This window comes from Vidua chalybeata, chromosome 6 (assembly GCF_026979565.1).
Source record: "Vidua chalybeata isolate OUT-0048 chromosome 6, bVidCha1 merged haplotype, whole genome shotgun sequence".
NCBI lineage: Eukaryota > Metazoa > Chordata > Aves > Passeriformes > Viduidae > Vidua > Vidua chalybeata.
In genome coordinates, this window is record NC_071535.1 from 53585201 (window position 1) to 53606672 (window position 21472).

The following is a 21472-nucleotide window of genomic DNA, read 5'->3' on the forward strand; positions in this document are numbered from 1 at the left end:
TTGCTTTCCCATGATTTAATAGTGAACCTTTGTTTCCATGGCTGTTTTTCTAGCACACTGCACCCAGCAATAAATTTATGAGAAATTGTAAATATTTATTTTAAAAGGAAACATGTAGGCACTGCAAAGGCCATGAAATGCTGGACCAGCTCTTCAGCTGGTATAAATTAATGTGGTTCCACCACCTCCAATGCAGCTATGCAGATGTACACTGGGCAAGAAGCTGTTTCTCAAGGTTAAATTTTACTTCAAAGCTCAGTATGTTTATCATCATGAACTGTACTGGTAAGAACATGTCACTGGCTAATATTTTTTAGGGTATGTTTTTCCCCTGAAACTTTGTTTAAATATCTTTTTGCCTCATTTCTAAAGCTTATACCAACTATGTTCAAAGTCCTGTGGTCTTGTAAAGCTCCACTTCAGCCATGATTAAGTCTTCAGCCTGGCTTTGTCTAGGTAGAAGAGGACATATTTTAAAATGCCAGATTCAGTCAGCTGAACAGTTGTAAAATTAAGCACAAATATGATTCACTGCATACTCATATCTTGTCCTATAAACATGCCATGCTGCTTGCTATTTCCTGACTGTCTTTAAGCTGTTTGATGGTCACACACCCAACATAAATATGTCACTGAGGATTTACTAAGATGAGCCAATCTTTCAAAACCATGTTTGATTAGAAAAGTGAAAGGGTGCAAACAATACCCCAGGATACACATATATCTCAGCTGGCCAAAGATGAGTATTTTGTTTGACACTAATGACTATTATAAGGGTCACCTTCTGAAACAAGGCAGGAGCCTTATGTCTGGGGAATTTCTCAGCATTAATACATTTGGTAAATTGGAGAAAAAAACTTGAGTCAGTAAGATTTCATTCACTGCGGTTGACTGAAGAGGTGTGTGCTGAGAAAGAAGAAACTCAATGCCTAAATTTAAAAGGTCAAACCATCAGCTGTGCAACTTCACTGCAGCAAAAGGAGTCCCAGCAGAATGCAGCTGCACACTTCATAATGTGGCACTAAGGGAATACAAATGTCACTCAGAAATGCTTTAGGAGTATCACATATGAATCAGAGGTTTGGAGAATCATAGGATAGAGGACAACTTAACTACTCCATGCTGTTCAGCAGCAAAATAAGGCATCAGGTGGAGTGCTGTGTCCAGCTCCAGCAGCCCTCTAAAAGAGACTAACAGACTGGAAAGGGGCCAGTAGAGACCATCAAGACATAAAAGAGATTTATCACATTAAAGAGATTTATCACAAGGAACCTATAAGAAAAAGGATGGAGTAGTAAAGATTGCTTAATCTAGAAGAGAAAAGGCTGAAGGAGATATTTTTAGCCTTCAAATACATGAAGACTCTTATAAACAGGACAGAGATCAAGGAAGAGCAAAAGTATGCCTTATTTTTAGCCACACAGAATGGTTTTTAATGTATGTTTTTAATAGCAACTTTTAATACCAAATGGACACTGGAAGGAATAGAGTTCAAGAGATGGTCACGTCCCTGTCATGAGACGTTTCAGAACAGACTTGTGAGCACCTGTCAGCTGGCTGAATCTGGCATTTTAAAATATGTTCTCTTCTACCTAGACAAAGCCTGGCTGAAGGCTTAATCACGGCTGAAGTAGAGCTTTACAAGACCACAGGACTTTGAACATAGCTGGTACAAGCTTTAGAAATTCATAAAACAATGTAGAAATTTTTTCTACATAGATACAGTTGATTTTCCTTCAGAGCTGGAGCACAGACTCCCCATGTTCTTTACAGATGCAATTCTACAAATATACAGTGTAAGCTGCAAAGCTGTGAAATTTTTAAGCAGAGTTAAAGCCAGGAGCCATATCTGTACTTCAAAGTTATGACTCAACAAAATAAAGTACCAGGTTCCTCAGCATATTGTTCAGATTTCCTCACAGTCCTTCCTTTCTCCCTGTGTTTTTGTTTTTACTCTTGCATCATCAAATTCATGATCACTGTACTATATTCAAGGCAAAATAAATCACCCTGAGCATTTGGTAAATACCTTCAATGTATATTGTATTTATAAAACTGCATAGGGTTACTCCAGCATCTGCTTTTGGTAGTGCACACAGCAGAACAACAGAAATCACCCATTACTCTCGTAATGGATTTAATGAGACAAATTCTGTAAATTTATTTTACATCTGTCAGACCTACAGGGAAAAAACCCTTGGTCAATAAAACCAGAGCATCTCTTGAATGTCAGCACAGAGGAGCACAGAGGCAGCATCCTAAACTCTAAGCAGAATATGATGTTTGCTTCATGTCTGACCTAAATGAAGCACTGGAATATTTTTACAGGGTGGGATGACTGAAATTTAAGTAATTATCATATTTTCACACTGTTGAGACAATCACACTTATTTCCCAGTAAAAATTTGAAAGTGTGGGCAAACTGGTTTCATATTTTATGGACTTATGGCCTCTTTAAAATATAAAATCTTTTCTACTTTTGCAATCCTTTTAATCTTACTGAATTTTGCACAGTCTTTACCAAGTCATCATTTCAAAAGCAAATTTAAGATTCATTCAACATTAGATTCGTTTCTTAAGAAATTATTAAATTCATTTCCAAAGAAAGAGAGGCCTAAAAATAATGCTACCCCCAAGATGGATATAGAACAAGAGTAAAAGTAACTGTTTCAAAAAGTCAAAGATAAGGTAATTTTTTCTAAGCCTATAAGAACATTATTTCCAGTTATGAAGAAAGTTATAGCTACCCAAAATTTTAAATAAACAAACAAACAAATAAATAAAATTTAGCTTATTGTTATCTGTTGCACGAGCCAACTGTTTCATTCTGTAAAATCACTTCCCATCTTTCTGACATCCATATACTATTCATTCATAAGTACAGGGATCTTTCAATCTCATGAACTCTACCTGTTTTTGCTAGTCTCAAGTGAATTGTTAAGATCTTTCTGTTGCTCCTGGTTTCCAAAACTTTCCTCACTTCACCTGTCCCCCAGCCTTCCCAGCAGCCTGGCAGAGCTGGGCCCAGCACCAATCCACTGGCACAGCTGAAAACAGGTTCAGTGATGAGCTGGCAGTTGGTACCAAAAGGGTCAATGCCTTTTCAGTAGCAACTTTAGTGCAAGAGAGTCCTCTGCTGGAAATCCTCAGCCTACAGAGGACATAGGTTGAGACACCAGGCTTAAAATTTCACATTTATAGCCTGTCTGTGTGCCACTGGATCCTGCAGTGACTCACTCAGCAGGGAGCACTGGAAAAACTAACTTTGGGGATTTGTATGGACTCTTCCCTTCTACAAGACACCAAGCACCTGAGCACTTCAGGACTAGCCAGTCTTTGATTAGTAAAAGATGTAATTCAAAATATTACACTTATTGTAACAATGGTTATGTAATAATAGAATCATAGGACAGTGGCTGGGTTGGAAGGGACCTGAAAGATCATCCAATCCCACCTCCTGCCATGGGCAGGGACACTTTCCACTATCCCATTTTGCTCCAGGCCCCATTCAGCCTGTCAATGAACAATTCCAGGGATGGGGCAACCACAGGAAAAGCCATGCCAGTGCCTCACCACCCTTGCAGTAAAAAAAAAATGTTCCTAATATCTAATCTAAACCTACCCTCTTGTCAGTTCCAAGTCATTCCCCCACCTCCTGTCACAAGCTGCCCTTGTCAAACAGCCCATTGTAAAAAGAGTCTGTTCAGCCATCCCAGTGACCTTTTGCCAGCACTAGGTCAGCTGGCTCCATGCCACAGGAATTGCATCCAACATCCCAGCTCCCTGCTGCAACTATCCTGATAACTATCCCTGCACCTGAAGCCATAAAAAGCCTTCTCTTTCCCATTCAGGCTGAATGCTTCTATAAATGGGTAGAAAAAAATTTAAATGCCCTAAGACAAATTTCTATCATGCTTTTGTAAGTCTCAGAGCTCTTTTTTCACCACTTCTACTGGGTTTTGTAGTTCTTATACTGTTACTGGGCACAAAGGCAAAAGCCAGGGTTTTGTCTCTCTTTATAATTATTAATTTATTTGGAGTGGAAAAACTGCATGAGATTAAATACAACGTTTCCAGCAAGGAAGTTTGTGCAATGCCACTTGATCATCCTTTACTTGGTACAGGATCCAATCATTCAGAACATCAAATATTTCATCTCATTTTACATAAAGCTATAAAAGAAGGCTTGTCCTCCATTTTAATGTACTTGAATGAAAGACTTTTCATTCACTTAAACCTTCCAGATCATCTATGTTGATAGTAAAGACAAAAGGGATCAGTAATTTCTCAGCCAAAACTGGAACCTCTGTCTGAACACCAGCTCTAGGCAAATATTAAATTTTGACTCATTATGTCTGATTTAATCTCTTCCAATGGCTAAACACCCCTATTCTTAAAATTTCTATCCAATTTGTGGTCTTAATTGTGTTAATATCAAATTCCTGAGAAATGGATACCCACACACTATCTGTTGAGATAAGAAAGAATTGTTACTACTATAAATGTCACTGCAGGTATCTTGGAGGTAAAAAGGGAACCTTGTAACCTTTCTTTTAGACAAAGAACATAAATTAACCTTTTAAGTACCAAACAGCAGAAGAGATTTTCCAAAGCTCTATTTATGCAGAGCTCTTTCTGTTTTATGAGCATGCCTCTGTTTCAAAGCCCATTTAAATACTACTGAGTAGCTTAGCCTTCAAGACATTACCCACAAGAACTCTGAGTTTTGATCTCCTTATGCACATTTCTTGCCTTGCTCCACATGAAGATGAGAGTTTTTCCCCTCAGTTGCTAAAGTAGCCTTTTTAAATTGAATCTGAGGGTTTGACATAATCCAAATCTGCCATTTTAAATTACCTTAAGCAATGCTGAGTTCGAGACAAGCTCAGTATCACACAGAACCAAGTCATGGAAGGGTATTGTCATGCATTTTTATATCAATACAGGATTGAATATGAAACATTTTTATCATCAGGAATAGAAATTCTAATGGCTCATTTCCAGATTTAGGATTTTCTACTCTTTCACAAGAGGGCATTTAGAGAAATATGGATTTCCTAGTACAGTTGACATGAAGATACTGATTTAACTCTGAAGAGCCTTCCTGCTAAAGCTCTGACAAGAACTGCCACGGCCCCTTGAACTGTGCCCTTGAACTTGGTGCCCTGCCCTCTTGAACCTGATAAATATAACTGCCTACATACAGAGCGCACACATTTTTAGCACACATGTGGCATGTGTAACCATACACCAGTTTGCTCACTGGAGTGGGGGTGACATTTCCTTGCTAACATTTTACTGATGGTAGTCAGTCCTATTTTGATAACACGAATTTAAAAATTTAAGAGGAAAGAAATTCCTTAACTGTCCTTCAAAATGCCTTAGTAACTCTTCCTATTTAAGAAGTTTACACTTAAGAAAAAATTTAAAAGAAAATAATATTTATAGGTATCAAAATGTGGTAACAGTCTAGGTCACAAGAACCCTCTAGAGATATTCCTTCCAACCTTCACCTGAATGCAGGAGATGGGGATAGCCTGGGTAACCTGAGATGAGGTAATCCAGGGCCCTGTCAAGGCAAGTCCTGAATACTTCCAAGCAAGTGAAATCCAACCCTTTCCCTGGATGAACTGCTCCAATGTTTTATTCTTCTCACAGTGAAGAATTTTATTTCTATTTCCAGACTTTGTGATTTCCCCTAAAGGAATGTGTGCTCCTTGAACTGTCGTCACACATCCTTGTGAACATAGTGACTACCCTTTACATATTAAAAGACAGTTATTAAATACACACAGTGTTCCACGTTAAAAAGGTTTAAAGGAAAGGGAAAGGGAAAGGAAAGGGAAAGGGAAAGGGAAAGGAAAGGAAAAGGAAAAGGAAAAGGGAAAGGAAAAGGAAAGGGAAAGGAAAGGGAAAGGGAAAGGGAAAGGGAAAGGGAAAGGGAAAGGAAAAGGAAAAGGAAAAGGAAAAGGAAAAGGAAAAGGAAAAGGAAAAGGAAAAGGAAAAGGAAAAGGAAAAGGAAAAGGAAAAGGAAAAGGAAAAGGAAAAGGAAAAGGAAAAGGAAAAGGAAAAGGAAAAGGAAAAGGAAAAGGAAAAGGAAAAGGAACACACACTTTTCTTATCTCCTGCCCATATGGACACTGCTATTAAAACAGTTATTTATTTCACCTCACTGTCTGAATCTGTAGGCATGTATTCTTGGTTTTTTCCTTTTTCTGATACTATCTAAGAGAAACTTGACATCAACCTACCTTCTTCTGAGTAATAAACATTTCTTTTGATCTCAAGCAGAAATGGGCAGTCTGGTAATACCTTTTTTTCTACTGATATTTTAGTTAACATTCAACCCACAGGAAAATGTAAATTTTCCCAGAGATATCTACTGCCCTCTGTAGGATTATTTTAAATATAATATTAGGAACAAAGTAGAAAAAAAAAAAAAAAAGTAAGCCTGTCACAGTACTGTATCACATCATCAACATGGTGGAGGTGGCTTATTAAATTGATGTCTCTTGGAACTTTGTAATTTCATTGATTTTAAAGATTTGACACAAGTAATAAGAAGAATATTCCCAACCAACACCATCAGACTTTTGAGACTGCAAAGTGCAAACTGAGTGCCTGAAGAACAGTGAAGACAATGGGTATATGAGGGTGTTCAGAGCAAGTCAAAAATCCCCACCATTTTGCAGAACTGCAGGCTGCTTTCAGAGCATGTCTCAAGAGGCTCTACACTGTGTGCAAGCAAAACACTGACATAAACTCATGAGAAAACCTACTGTATCAAGGTCTTTACTAAAGTTGTAAGTTTCACTATATTTAAGTTTCCTTCTTGATACTACCTAAGACACAGTTCTGGTCCTCACTGCCATGGAAGAAAGTAGATTCATGTATTTTAAATTGCATATGCAAATCAAATTTTGGCTGTGTTTTATCTGGTGACCCTGTCAGACAATTAGAAAGACGTGGTAATGTGGAGCCTCAAGATAACGATTAACTGCACACAGGCATAGAAACGCAATGTTTCTATGAGATATTACACATTTGCTTCTCTACATTCCTTAGAAAAGCTTTTGATAACTTAGATGAGTTCAGTAGTGACATGGGAAGTGTCTGATGCCTTTCATGCCATAGTAGACCTGTGGTGTTCAAGGGCATTAAAGGACAAGGAAGTAAACCAAAGCTATTCCTACATAAGCATGGGCTAAGCAATTCTGACAATTCTGAAGAGAATTGGCTCCAGTTGTATGAAGGGATTAGGATGACATAAAAAAACCTCAAAACCCACAAGCCTAAGTGCTCAATTCCCCACAAAACAAAAATACAATTAAGACTTCAATGGCATTTTTCTTTAAAAAAAGCCTGCAACGCCAATTACACACTTAAAAATACTCTGTCTGGAATGTAACTGCAATTATAAATGGCTAATTATTGTGACAATAAATAAAAAAACATACTACAGCACATTTTCATTTTATGATGTAAGGAATGAGGGTCCTGAAATCCCTGTGAGTTCAGGTAAATTCCCTATAAAAGAGAAATTTTGCATATGAACTGAGGTTCTAACTCCAAAAAGCAAGTTAAAGCTATCAGGCCCTAACCTCAAAGAAGGTGCCCATAGGTCTGAACTAGATGTCTGAGTGATCCTTACTAGAGAACACTTTTCTCTAAATATTGAAAGTGGTGTCAGACAGCAAGTGGAGATTGAGAAAAAAAAATACTGAGGGCACAAGGTCAGCTGTGGGGAAGAGAAGATTTGCATCTCTTTACACATTCCTTTGCTAAGAGCATGTGTGCACCTCACATCAAACGTGCATCCATCCAAGAACCTCTTATTTTTCTGCAGTGGTGCAATAATTTTTGATATTACACAAATCCTTTCCTCAAGTTTTCTAGAAAATCAGTGGTCTCATCAGTAAGTGATTTACAGAATCTTTTGAAAAATCTAGGTAATTTATTTCCCAGTAGTTGGCTGTTCTTCCATGCTCCTTTTGCTGTCCTTTTCCTTTCTGATGCATTCTATTTCAATTAATGCACTTTCATCACCACAAGCACAGACCATTGACTAACAAGACAATTTGCATTTGGAGGGAAAGGCCACAGATTAATAAAAGCTAAAAATTACAAACTACTTTTTGTAAGAAATGACTCAAACACTCGAACACTGAAGGCCACCTTCTATCACAAAGTGACCAATCATGCCAAAAGAGGCTGATTTTCATTTCTCCATTTCATGCCTCAAAAGCACAACATCTCCCTACAGGGTAGAGAGGTGAAAACTTACCAAGCCTGGTACACAGCACAGTCATGTAAGTCTCATTTTCTTAGGCAAAACACAGGATATGGGTCAGAAAACCTGAATTGTCTTAGCACTTTGACAATAAACTTTGCCTGGCAATGTTACAATTAACTTCAAAATAAGCCAAAAATTTGTCAGACCAATGGCTTTTGTTTCTCATGGATGCAGACCAACTTTGTGTCATGATTATACCTTTAAGAAAAGTTCAACTTTTCATAAGCCTTTTTTTTTTAAGACCATAATTTATGACTGGAAATTTTAACCAGAGCAAAAGTCTGAGTAGTTAATGCAACTTATGTAGATTGTCAGCCTAAGAGCCAGCCTTGTTTCCTTTAGTCATTTGTAATATTTGTAGGAAGCAGTTCATCTCATGTGCTTCTTCAGCAACCAGTTTATCTTTCTCAGGAGATTAATTACAGTGAGGAATGAGGGTTCCCAGAACTGACTGTCTAAAAGCAGTTGATATTTCAGTTAGTTTACAAATTATTGTTATTTCTCTGTATGCATAAGGACTTCTTTCTTTTTCTTTTTTGAAGACTAAAACCAGTAGTTAACTTTCCTTATTTAGTAATCTTAGTTAACTGAGAAAACAGCTAAAATAGATGGAAGTCCTCTCCTCCATGCAGCATAACATCACAAATCCCATATACAGTAGGGATCATCTAGCCAACCAACCCATGCTGTAGGACTAAACAAACACCACTCCACCTCTCCCCAGTCCAGCACTTATGGGACATGAGCAGAAGACTATTCACAAGAAGGACAAAGAAAGAGACGGGGAGATATTACACAGGAAAACAAGGTTTCTACTGCTTAGACTAAAACCTGTTAGCTTGTTCTTTGAACTGAAAGCCAGACCTAATTCAGATTTAGAGACAACTATTACATGCTGATGTTACAGTTAAATCATTACTGTACCTTCTAAAAGAGTACACATGGATTTGCCAAGGTAGAATAATGCTAAATTATTAGCTTGTTATGCTAATATATTAATCTGTAATATAATTATATTAGACAGAGGTGAATTTTATTTTTCTGTTATACAAAATATGATCAGGGTGTTTCAGAATGTCCCTGGAGAATGCTGAGGGTCCTCTGCTGCCATCATAACTTTTTTGGGGTAATATTCCAAAACCTACTGACACGCAGTCCTAAGACAACAATTTCCAGAGAAGGAAGAGCAGAGTTTCCTGGAAAGAACCAAGCATAAGAACTACAGAGAAACTGACCCAGACCAGTGCTTTTCCCTGGAGGAAAATGCTCATTACTGTTATCAGAACCTCTGCACGGCCAGCGAGGAGACTTGAGCCTGAAGGCTGCCACTGTCAAATCAGTGCAAGGAGCCTGTGCTGAGGCCCAGTGCTGGCCCCTCCTAGTCAGCAGAATGACTTTGGGAATGTGGTATTTGCTGCCAGCCCATGCTGGCAATCTGACCATGGCAGGCTGGAGAGATGCGCTCAGTTCTCACCAGCCACAGCCCCTCAGCCCCACTCTGAGCTACAAACTGAGGCTAATGAGTGCTGTCAGGTCACTAAATTAGTGAATGGACACAAAGTCAATAAATGCCATTCAAAAAAGCTCTGCTTCACAGACAGCATGGCTCTGAGTGCTCCTGATGCACTGTCACAGGCATCATTTCACTGCAACGTTTATAAAACATAGCATGTTCCTGCCTTCACACACAACACAAGAGGATTCTTGAAAATAGATTGGAATTGTGTAACTTTGTCTCTTACAGGATAGTCCATAATAGCGATGGAAATGAAAGCAAATTGTACTATTTATCATACAGAAACTTTGCAGAAATCTTTAGTGGTCGTTTTTCATTCTTGTCAAACTACTCATCAAAATGTCTTGTTTCATGATTAATTCATTCCCCCTTATCTGTGCTTGAAGCAAAATGAAAAAAACATAGTTCACTAGTGCCAGGACTTTTTAAAGTTATTTTCTGGATGTACCTTCAGGCCAGCAAGTCACAACTTCAGATATATTAAAGGAGGACTATACTTTTTTCAAGAAGAGACAGCTGGCTTTTGGATTATAGATGTCATGTTTACAACACACAGTTTGAGACAGTCTTACAACTTCTGGAGATCAACAGAAAATCCAATCTCCTCCAAATGAAGCCAGTATTAAGAAAAATCCAAATTATTAATTGCTTACCTTTGTCATTGCTGCTTGTTGGGGTTGGAGGGAGAAGCCCAGGCTTAGATTTGTCGTAGTTGTTAAAGCTCTGGCTGCGTCGGTTGTTGGCACTGATGGAACCACGAGCTTTGGCCTCGCTGCCTGCAGCGGACACCCTCATGGTGGGACCTGGAAGTCTGGTGGAAGAATTTACAGCATGTTTAAACATAGGTAAAAAGCACTCTGGGCAAGAAACTATGGGACACCATGCATAAGCTGAAAATATAAGGATCAACAGCACAAGTATAGGCTCATAAGGGTCTTTCTACTTCCGTAAGAACAAATCAAAGGATCATCTTAGATGAAAAGTGTATGTCAAACAAGCTGCAGTCTACAGGAAAATGCGCAGGACCCCGGAACCAGGGAAGAAATGATGATGTTTGCCTCTAGATTAGAAGGCTGAAGGATAGCTTTATTAAAACTATACTATATTACATTAATATACTATTTAAAGAGATACTATACTATTTTACATATTTACTTCTTACTTACCTATCTAACTAACAAACTTGTGACTCTCTGCTGAAAGTCCGAGACACAGCTGGATCTGATTGGTCATTGAACTCAAACAACTTTTACTGGAATCTAATTAAGCAATTACTTTAGCTAAACAATCTCTATGCTACATTCTACATGGGGAAAACAAAAGAGCAGAGATAAAGATTGTTTTCTCTTCTTCTCTCTGTGTTTCTCTAAGAAATCCTGAGAGACAGAATTATGTTTCTCTGTCCAGAGAATGTGAATGTCACAGCACTCTGAATTGTTTTACATGAGAAAAAAAGCCCTGAGACAAAATTAACAGTCACCTGCCATAAGTCTGGTGAATCAGAAATAGTTGCAGGTAAATTCAGGGGAGCAATACCACTGGCAAAAGTTTAGGACTAAGTGAGGCATTTCTGTTCTTAAACCGAATTGCTGGACACTTCATCACATGCTGACCACATAAAAGCTATCCTTATTTCAGAAATAACAATTAGATGGAACTTGGCAGCCTTTTCCCTTCTAGAGAAACACATCACATCTCTGCCCTGACAGCTACAAAGCTCAGCAGCCAAGCCCAGCAAGACCTTAACCTGATGTAATTATTTGAGCCTATGCAAAGCTTCAGTACCCTCTCCTAGAGTAACCACATTATCAGTGAGCTGGTATTAGCCTCTGGTTTAAACTGGGCATCTGCCTCTTCCAGCATTTTCTTACCATAGCCTGTACTTACCAGATTTAGCTGATTAACTAGGAAAAAAATGTAGTTATTATGGAGTAAGTAAAAAAACTTTTATGCTTTTCAGGCAAAAAGGAAGGTGGAAGACTTCTCTAAAAAGCCAGACAGAATCAGGAAAGCCAGTGGCATCACATCTCAGAACACTTCAAAGCCAACATTCACACACAGAATCTTTTTGAGGCTTCTTCATGTAAAATACAAAAATCTATTCAAATAACTTGTGTCAATAATAAAGTAAAAGTAAGAGCTCCCAATTGACAGAGAGTGGGGATGCAACTGACCAAATCACCATTGTGCCTCTGAGAGAAGGAAGCCAGGAAGGAACCTGGCAGGGCTTCCTAAATAAACTGATTTAGCCAGGACCAGTGAAGAAATAGAAAATATGGAAAGAAACATGGAGAAAAAGCCAAAATGTCAGCAGCTGCATGCACATGCTTTCAAAGCTCAAAAGAGTCTAAGACAGGAGGGCATCATTCAAATACAAACCCAAAAATTAATTTACAAGTTCAAAACACCACAGCACAGCACATCATGGTTCTGAGGTTGACTTTTAGATCAGTCTCTCAAGTTATCCAGCTTTTTCCAGCACTGGGGGGTGCTAAAAAGTTGTCCATACTCATCATTACAGCAAAGGGTCCATGACAAAACCCCTGAGGGGCTTCATCCACTGCAGAGGAGACCACAGGGGAAGAAGCTGAGGACAACCAGGAACAAATAGAACTTTTTGAGAAAGTCACCAAGACAGGGAAGTTCATGAAAAGTTTATTTTGTTTGACAGGAAATGAGCTAGGTTTTCTACAAGGTACCTCAGCCCAAAGCTGCCATCCAGTTTTGAAATACCGAGTATGGGGCACCCACCCCAGGATGGCTACAAGGGCCCCAGTATGGAAGGGGAGTTTTCCAGCAGCAGGGAAAGGACAATCTTCCCATAGTGATGGATAAGAAAAAGCTCCCCACACATATCCACACAGGTTTTGCAAAGCTGTCACATTTTAAAATAAACAAAGCTCCTCAAACCGTGTGACCACTTAAGAAGTAACAAGTTTTTTTTTCCATCTGAGTCAGTATTGTCACTGCCAATAAAAACACTCTGAGAATAAAAAACCTATGTGCCAAAAGCACTCTAGAAGACTCTAGCCTTTCTCTTAAGGCTTTTTTTTTGCCCCCACTGTAGTTTAACTAACTGGTTTTAAGCCCCTGCTTTTGATATTATGTCAAGACACTCCACATCGGTGTCTGTGAAATCTAACGAAAAAATCACGTTCAGGGAGACATTTCTGAGTTCTTGCTATTTAGAGAGAAGGTACTGAGCTTAGAGAACACACTCTTTTACTACTCTTCAGCACCTCAGTTAAGCAAATATGAGCTGTCAAGCCATAATTAAGATAAAGGAAGAAAATGAAAAGGAAATGTGGAACTTTTAACAGGGATTATTCTGCAGAGATTCACTGTTAGCATACAAGAAGTAAGATGTGGGAAATAAATCGAAATTATACAGCAGAAAAAATAATCTATACAAACTGAATAAAGATCATAAGCTATAGCTCACAAGCTTGGCAAAAAATGTACGGTATAATTTACAAATGTAAAACTATATTCTAGTCTAATATTTAAATATAATAGTAAACTAACACGATTATTACCCAGATTAATAACCACAGCAACCCTTAGGATCACTGAGATGAGATGGACAGATGAAATGGCATGCAAATCATGCTGGGATCCAGGGAGAAACGGGACTGAAGTGCCTCTGATTCACTTCCAGAGAGGTTTCAGGTGCTGGGTGTAAAAGCACTGGGGACAGCAGGGGCTCTGATCAGCAAGAGCCACACAGTGCTGTTGGTGAGTGCTGTCACCTCACAGCATGCAGGTGACACTCTCCTCACCAGCTGAGCCACTGGCCTGATGCAGCTCAGATGTGGGATGGAACTGGGTGATCTTTAAGGTCATTTCCAACCCAAAACATTCTATGATTCTACGATTTCAATAATGCAGGTCAAAATATAATTAATACAGTGGGGCAAGAACTCCCAGAACCATGTTTTGTTCTCAAAAGCAAAAGCTCCTAAGAACAAAAAATCAAATTATTTCCTTGAGGGCCAAAATGCATTCCACAGCTCATTAAAAAAAAGGAGAAAAAAATTAAATCCATCTAAAACTTTCCCATTTCAGCCATTTGCAAAGGCCTAGTTACAAACTGTTTTTGACAGGAACTCTAAACATGCACTCAGAAATATTGCAAAAGGATTATTCATGCTTTGCAGAAGATGAAGAAATGCTAACCTAGAAGACCTTTTCTGACCAAGAGTGAATTGGATGATTTTGCTTTGAGATGAGTCCCTGGGAGATGCACTGTGACAGGAAAGAAAAAGCGGAAGAGAACATTGAACAAAGAAAATTTTGGTTTTTTTTTTTTTAAGCCACTGAACTTAGTAACTGGTTTTAGGGAAAAAGGGGGTTTTAAAATGAATTTCACAAGAATATAAAGCTTCTTGTCCAAGTATGACTTCAGGTCAAAACCACTACAGTCTGAAATTAATTTTTACAGAGTAATGAACAAATCTGCATGCAACCCCCAACTCTATTCCTTTTTTCCTTCTCACTCCTCTATTATATGTATTTTCTGTAGAGTCTGAGCAATTTGACTTTACTTTAGTACACATTAAGAAAACATTGAAGATCTTCAGGATATACATATTTTTCAATTACTTGAAACCCAGCCCAATCTACACAATGGACTGAAAACAGCATCTCTGCATGTTTGACAGAAAACTTGCAGAAATCTCTTCAAGTACATCTTTATTTTACGGTGATTATTTCCTGTTTATACATGCTGTAGAAACACTATGTTTTTCAACTATGCAAAACTATTGTTTACACCCAAATGAGCATAATTTGTGAAGAAAGACATAAAAGCCAAACCCAAATAACCTCTGAGCAGTCCCACTTGGAAGGCTTCAGTTAAACTGTTTATATCCCTCATAAGGCAGCATTTAAGCCAGCGTTCACCACAAGGTGTGTTAACACAAGCAAACCTCAATATGGGATTTGTAAGAACAAGAAGGCTTCATACTTTAGTAATTGTGCAAATATGATTTCTGCTTTTAATTCTCCTTCTTATCCCCTAAACCCTCCCTGTTTTAGCAGTGCAACAGTCAGACCAGTAGAAAGCTGCACATGCATTTACTGTGGTACTGCCTCAGAAGACTGCTTTTATTCCAACCTGGGCAGAGCACTCCTAGTATTAAAGACATTCAAGGAACAAAACCCCTTTCTATTCATCTGTACTCTGATCTAGGAGTGCCAACAAACACCAATGATGAAAATTATTTTTCATGTAAAGCCAGCAGCATATTATTTTTGACCAAAAAGTCTAGATTTGATTTTGACTGCCACCAGGCATTATGAGCTCTATTTCTTTTACCACTGTCAGAGTAACCCTTCCCCACAGTGGAAGGTAACCCTTCCATTTCTTAGTGAGGATTAGAACTTTTGTAATCTGAGAACTGAAGTTGGCTTTCATATACCTAAAATGTATGTTTTCTAAAGGAAACAATGTGCATGCTTTGTGAGTAGAAGGAAGCAAAAGGAATAGTGAGAAAAACGTCCTTTTACAATTCTGTGGTTACTTGGTCCAGCAGGGATGTTACACCCATTGGGCTGCAGATTTCCAGCACTGAGAACATATTTAAACACATGTGTTTTGATTTCCAAAGGCTTGAAGTCAATTGCTACCCAGCATTCCATTCCCAACATACTTTATTCTAGAGCAGAACTAAAGAAAGGAGTTTCCTTGGCTTTTTAAGACCTGCAATGAGAAGAAAAAAAAAAAAAAAAAAAAAAAAAAAAAAAAAAAAAAAAAAAAAAAAAAAGAGATAAATACTAAAAAAACCCTCCAATTTTAAGGAGATTTCCCCACCTGGACTGCATTTCTGGTTGTGCTTTGAACTGATGCTGCACAGCTTGTTGGGGCTGCTGGCATGGACTGTGGAGCAGAGCTGGCACCTGCTGCTGAGGGACCCCCACCTGGCACTGAGATGGAGGCCCTGCTTGCTGGGATGGATGGTGCTGGGGCTGCTGCTGCTGCTGCTTGTACCGAGACAGGCTGAAGAACAGGCCCAGGATGGCCTTTAGATTCCCATTCCTGATTTCTGTAAGGCAAAGTGGAGAAGTCACTCGTCAGCCATCAGTGGGTGCTTTCTCTCCGACAGTGCAGCGGGTCAGCCATTGCATCCCCAGAACACTGTCTGAACTGAGCTTCTTTGGGATATCCTTTAGGATAAGTTTCTTTCTGCACATCTAATTGGCATTACAGTTGATTGCCAGTGAGCACCAACGAGAAATAAATAACTAATCTCTCCCCTGCAGCAACTGAGCAATAACTCACATTTCCTCTGCAGTCTGTGTTAATGCCAGTGTGCTTAAAATGCAAGTCCCTTTAAATCTTTCCTTTAAATTAACATAGCTAAAAACACCAAAACCAGAACCCCCACAACAACAATTGTATTAAGGACAGCACACTGTAAATGATTTCTCAGTCCTAAATTTGCACAAAGAGGAAACTACTTTATTCTGACACGTATTTTTGGAATATCAGAATAATCGTTTCCACTAAGAAAATTTGATGCAAGTTTTGCACTAGAAAATATGGTTATTGAGTGACAAAGCTGTATTCAAACATAATTACCATCTTTGATACTATCACAAGCTGATAAGGGATGGGCACCCAATGTACCTAAAGATAGTTTGACAGTCAATGTATAAACTTTTCAATTCCTGAATGTCATCCTCTTCTATGCCATATCAAATGCAAAAGTGTAAAAGCAAACAGAAATACAAAGATGAAGAGGTGTATCAGACCATGCACTTAACCACTGTATGATAATTAATACACCAGAGGGAAAATTCTTCCTTGCAGACAACCTTAATGTGCTGTGACTTAATTATTCAGCATGTTTAATTTCCTAAATTTAAAAAGTGAATTTAAAAAGCTACATCGAACAGCTGAACTTCTGCCTGTGTTGTACAGATCACTTGAACTAAAAGCTGACTGTTGCCCTGTGAGAAAGTAAGAAGAAAAGGACATGTGGCAAGACACTGGGCAAGCACAAAGGCAAGAACCAGAATTTTCATTTGTTTCCAGTTCTGGCTGAAAGGTTGCTCTGCGTTTGTGATGAGCCCCACTCCATCCTTTACTCCCTCTCCCAGCCACATTTCTGTGCACATTGCTTATCTTTGCTGTATAAACAAGCTTCTGCTCCTAATCCTAAGCACTTTACCCAGCAGATCTGAGGCTCAAGGTTTAAAACTGTTCTTTCCCGTTCTGTACCAGCTCCCAGCTTTGAGCTCCTTGTCTACCTGCACCTCAGTCTACTTTCCCTTCCCAGCCACTAATATAATTTACTTTCTTTCTGAAATTTGTCTCAACCCATGCCTACATCTTCAGAGAATATTAGCCCTTCTCTAAGTGGCCCTGGTCATCACCCAGACCCAGTGGGATTATGACCCAGGATATTCCTTTCCAGATATCCAGACCCAGGATATTCCTTTCCTCTCATACTTCTGGATTCAGTTTCCTAGCCATTTTTTTCTTCCCTGCAGCCTGGCTCCTCCATCAGCACTCTCTCCCACCACTGACCCTTCAATCCTTGTTTATAGGATTATAATTCCCAGAACCCTCCAGCAGCCATTTTCAGTCTTCCTTTGTTTTCTTGGCCAATTGTAGTATCTTCCTAAGCAATGGGGTCCCAATTAATCCTGCCTGTTTCCCCTTTCCCCAGCCCACTCCTGCTCCCATGCAGTGCCATGCACAAACCCAGCCTTCTCTCACTGCACCAGGCAGGTTCCTTCTCTAACCCGCAGGTTCTCTTCAATAATCTGTGTTTAGCTTGGGAGGACAGGGATAGAAGTAGAACAGACACAAAATACAGCAGAACACAGTAAAAAGGATTTCCTTATCTCCAGCAAAGAAGTCAAATTACTCATGGGATCTGTAAGGAAAGTAGCATTTAATCACACGTCAAAGCATAACTAAACAGATCCAGAGACACTGGGAAGCTTAACTGCACAAATACAGGTCAGAGATAAAAGAAATTACCATGGGCCTGCTTGTTTAAATTTAGCAAAGCTATATGCAACTGGAAACTGATTTCTATGTGAAGTGAGAGGCAATTATAACAATAACCCACCTACGATGTGTTGCTGCCTGTTTTCTGCTGCATTTATCAGAAGGGCAACCTGCTTTTGACCAAATAATCAGAAGAACACTTTTAATGAGTCTCTTCCCCTCTGGATTTGAAAAAAAAAAAACATTTTAAATTGGACTTTCTGCAGTACCTCTGTTTCTTTTATCTTAAAAACTGAGGTAATTCTGGCAGTTCTACCTTGCACTTCATACAGAAGGAGTATTTCAAAGATGACTTCAGCCTCACTGCACTCTGCACATCAGCAGAGTCTCAAATGCTTCCTGCTTCAAGTCCTCTCCAGCCCATGGTCAGCTCCAGTATCATACTGACTTAGATAAGGACGTCACCCAGCCACTCTAAATGTGGAACCAAAAATTACTGTCCTGGATACTGGAAACAAACACTCAGACACTTGAAACTGGAATTTGGTTTTCATAGGAAACCCCACAAATCCACTCTTTGGAGATTTCCATCCTGAGATATTCCTGCTGCTGCTTGTTTCCCCTACATCATTGTTCCAAGATGTGTTCAGCTGATCATTATCCTGTTATCCAAAAGATGTGCAGCTGCTTATCTGTGATATCAATTTGAATTTCTACTGCACATTTATGTCCTCCAATATCTTCAATATCTTGAGAGCAAGGAGATATTGTGTGAAGGAGAGCAAGCTCCTCTGGGCAGCTGCAATTCCAGGAGTCTAAAACAAATCTAAGGGCAGGGGTATAGAAAGACAGTTCAAAGAATGAACAATAAAAATTTGCAGCAAAAAGTGAAAAGAGATCTCCGGCTCTCCATAGCTTTCTTCAGTAACTAGAAATGCAGATTTTAGATTTTTAAGAATCTTTGATAAGGGGATGCCTTTTTGCCTCCACATTTCTGGGGAAGGGGAGCCTCTAGCACAGCACAGTCATCATCAGTGATTGCAGATCCTCAGCATCTCCACTGCATAAATCCATCAGAATAGACTCTGTGTCAGTGGCACACACATATCAAAGCAGGATTTTTCAACTCTGGAAGGATATACATGTGCAGTCCCAAATTATTTCAACATTTAGGAGTCATGAAAATTCCAGTTTTGAATCATTAACTTCCCTCCACACTGAAGCTACACTGTTGAAAAATACGTGCTCTTAACAAACCCAGGAGACTTCAGTGATTATTCCCATTTGGAAGCAATCACAACCTTTTCCTTCCTCCTCGATGAGGATCTGCCAGTGAAGTAAATAAAGTTATTTGCAGTTGACCTAGCAGGTCTTGGCAATTTGCACAGAAACACTGGCTTGTTTGGTAACAACATTCCTCACTTTAAATGGTTCTTTGTTCCTCAACACAGTGCTGGAGCAACTAGAAAGAGAAATTCACTTTACTGTTGCATTCAAGTCTTTTAACTTATTTTATAAAAATATATTCATTCCCTCCCCCTCTCTAGTTGTCACTTTCTTCCTTCAGTATTAGTGGTGGAGCCAGTAAATGCTCTCATTTATATGCTGGCAGCAAACATTGCTGGTCTCTTCTTAGCTTCCACGTGATTTAATACACTAATTCCTAGATAGTGTAAAAGAAAGGCAGAAATCCCAAACCAGTGAAGCCATGGGGTAACATGTCCTGCTGGGCCTGACTTGTGACTTGGCCAGAGAGCTCTGAGCATTCATCATGCTGTCCCTTCCCCAGCGTGAGCAACACCATGTGAGCTGCCAGCTCTGTACACCCAGGCAGTTTTCTCATCACTGATCTGCTGTTTCACTTAGATTTTCCCTTCTAGCATGACAGTTAAATCATGTGAAATGTATTTTTACAATATTTCCATGCTAAGGTCAAAATTGGTCTTTACAACCGACTCAGCTGCGTTTTCTTTTTAATCATTTCCTTGCAAACAAATTTCTGCCGTTTGAAGTTTTAGCTCATGCTTTCTTTTCTTGACATGAGAATCCTTCTGATTATAACTGAGCAACTGAGGCATGTAATGCTGGCAGCACTCAGGTAAAGCTTCTCTTTGGAGGAAAATATTTGTTATTGCTGTTCTAATCCAGCATAAGAATACACCTAACATTCAGCCTCCTCTTCTGCTAGCTGTGGTGTACTCAGAGCACTAAATATCTGCTATTTTGCTGCAGCCTCCTCCTCCAAACTAAGTTTGAGAAGAGCCTCAGTTATCAAATGTAACTTTGAAGTTCATGTGATGACACACATTCAATTATTTGTTCTGCAAAACACTGATGGAGATGTCATATCATACATTCAGCTACTGAACCCAACTGCTTTTCCAGCATATTTAAATGAAAATACAAGAGAATGCTGGTGCTGAGGATGACAGAAATCTGTTTGATCTCTTAATAAGATAATAGCTAAACAGCTTCTGAGCCAACAGGTACCACACATCCTGGCATAAAGGAACAGAGTTAACTTAGTTTGCTTTCAGAAAATTCTGATGCTCTTCAAAAGCAGAGTGATTAATTAGAGGTCAAAATGTTTTGTTTTGGCTCAAAACATTTGGATTTGATTGTTTTGTGCACTTGGAAAAATCTATAAAATGAGAAGCAAGCAGGATGGTTGTTCAGGTAAGAGAATAATTGAAGAATAAGGAAATAAATTTTTCTCTGAAAGGGCAAACAACTGACAGCTGTTCACTTATATCTGTAAAATATACACTGATCAATGTGCAAATTATAGAACTGAGATAAGAAATTTCTGGTTTTAAACAGAAAGTAGTAAAGAAGTGACTGAATTCTAATTTGGTCTCATTGATTACTGTTACAAGTCAGCTGTGTAGAAATTAGATACATATTTTATCTACCTTTCACACTGAGATGGGGTAAAAAGAAATAAAGATTGCCAGAAGTTTGAATTGACCTTATTAATCTTCCATTATACTCCATGTTCTAGTTGCAATCACAGGTAGTAATTCAGGTTCCTCATTCAACATGAAATTTTAAACAACCAATGGACTCACCTTCTGCTGACAGCCCCTGGATGTTAATCCCCTTAGCAGCCAAGAAACTCAGGCATGCGTCTATGTTTTCAATCTGTTCAAGAACAAACAAAACAAACAGAAAAAAAGGAGACACAAAAAGAAAATGCATTGTAATAATTATTTACTTCCATCTACTGCCACTCTTGAGTGCACTCAGTCTTTGCATCCCATCAAAAAATCCCTTTGCTCATGATGTGGAAACCATAGCATGAAACCCTATCAGTTACTGAGGTCCTAAATGGATTATTCCATTGATTATAAACTGACTGTTCCACGGGTCAGGGCTTTCTGTTATTTGCATTTGCATGAAGCGGGTTAGCTCAAGCCCCAGTCACAACAGGCGATCGCTGCATTTCTTACTAGAGGGTCAAGGATGCTGTGCCAGGATTCGTAACCTACAACAATTGTAACAAACATGAAACCAAAAATAAACATGGAGGCCATTTGTTTGGAAAGGCAGATTGCCACTTGCTCGGAAGCTGACAGCTGGCAGAAGTTTCCAGCCACACCAGGATTTGAATACAAAAGCTGTAACTGGAAACCCCAGCTGGAATGTGGAATGCGTTCCCTGGCGGCATTCCCCACGAGTCAGAAACACCAGGCCACTCTGGGCA

General features: G+C 39.1%; 1 protein-coding gene across 4 annotated transcripts in view; it reads right to left on the reverse strand.

Annotated features, from left to right (window-relative positions):
• NAV2 (neuron navigator 2) overlaps positions 1-21472 on the reverse strand; it is a 371538-nt gene that overhangs the window by 108732 nt on the left and 241334 nt on the right. For 3 of the 4 annotated variants that reach the window (XM_053946235.1, XM_053946233.1, XM_053946234.1), the window contains exons 4-6: positions 20838-20910; positions 15622-15853; positions 10463-10620 (exon numbers count right to left, since the gene is read on the reverse strand). In XM_053946235.1, the coding sequence (XP_053802210.1) occupies positions 10463-10620; positions 15622-15853; positions 20838-20910 (463 nt within the window). Of the gene's footprint in view, positions 1-10462; positions 10621-13985; positions 14055-15621; positions 15854-20837; positions 20911-21472 lie in introns of all 4 variants that reach the window. The other variant, XM_053946232.1, reaches the window with a different exon arrangement.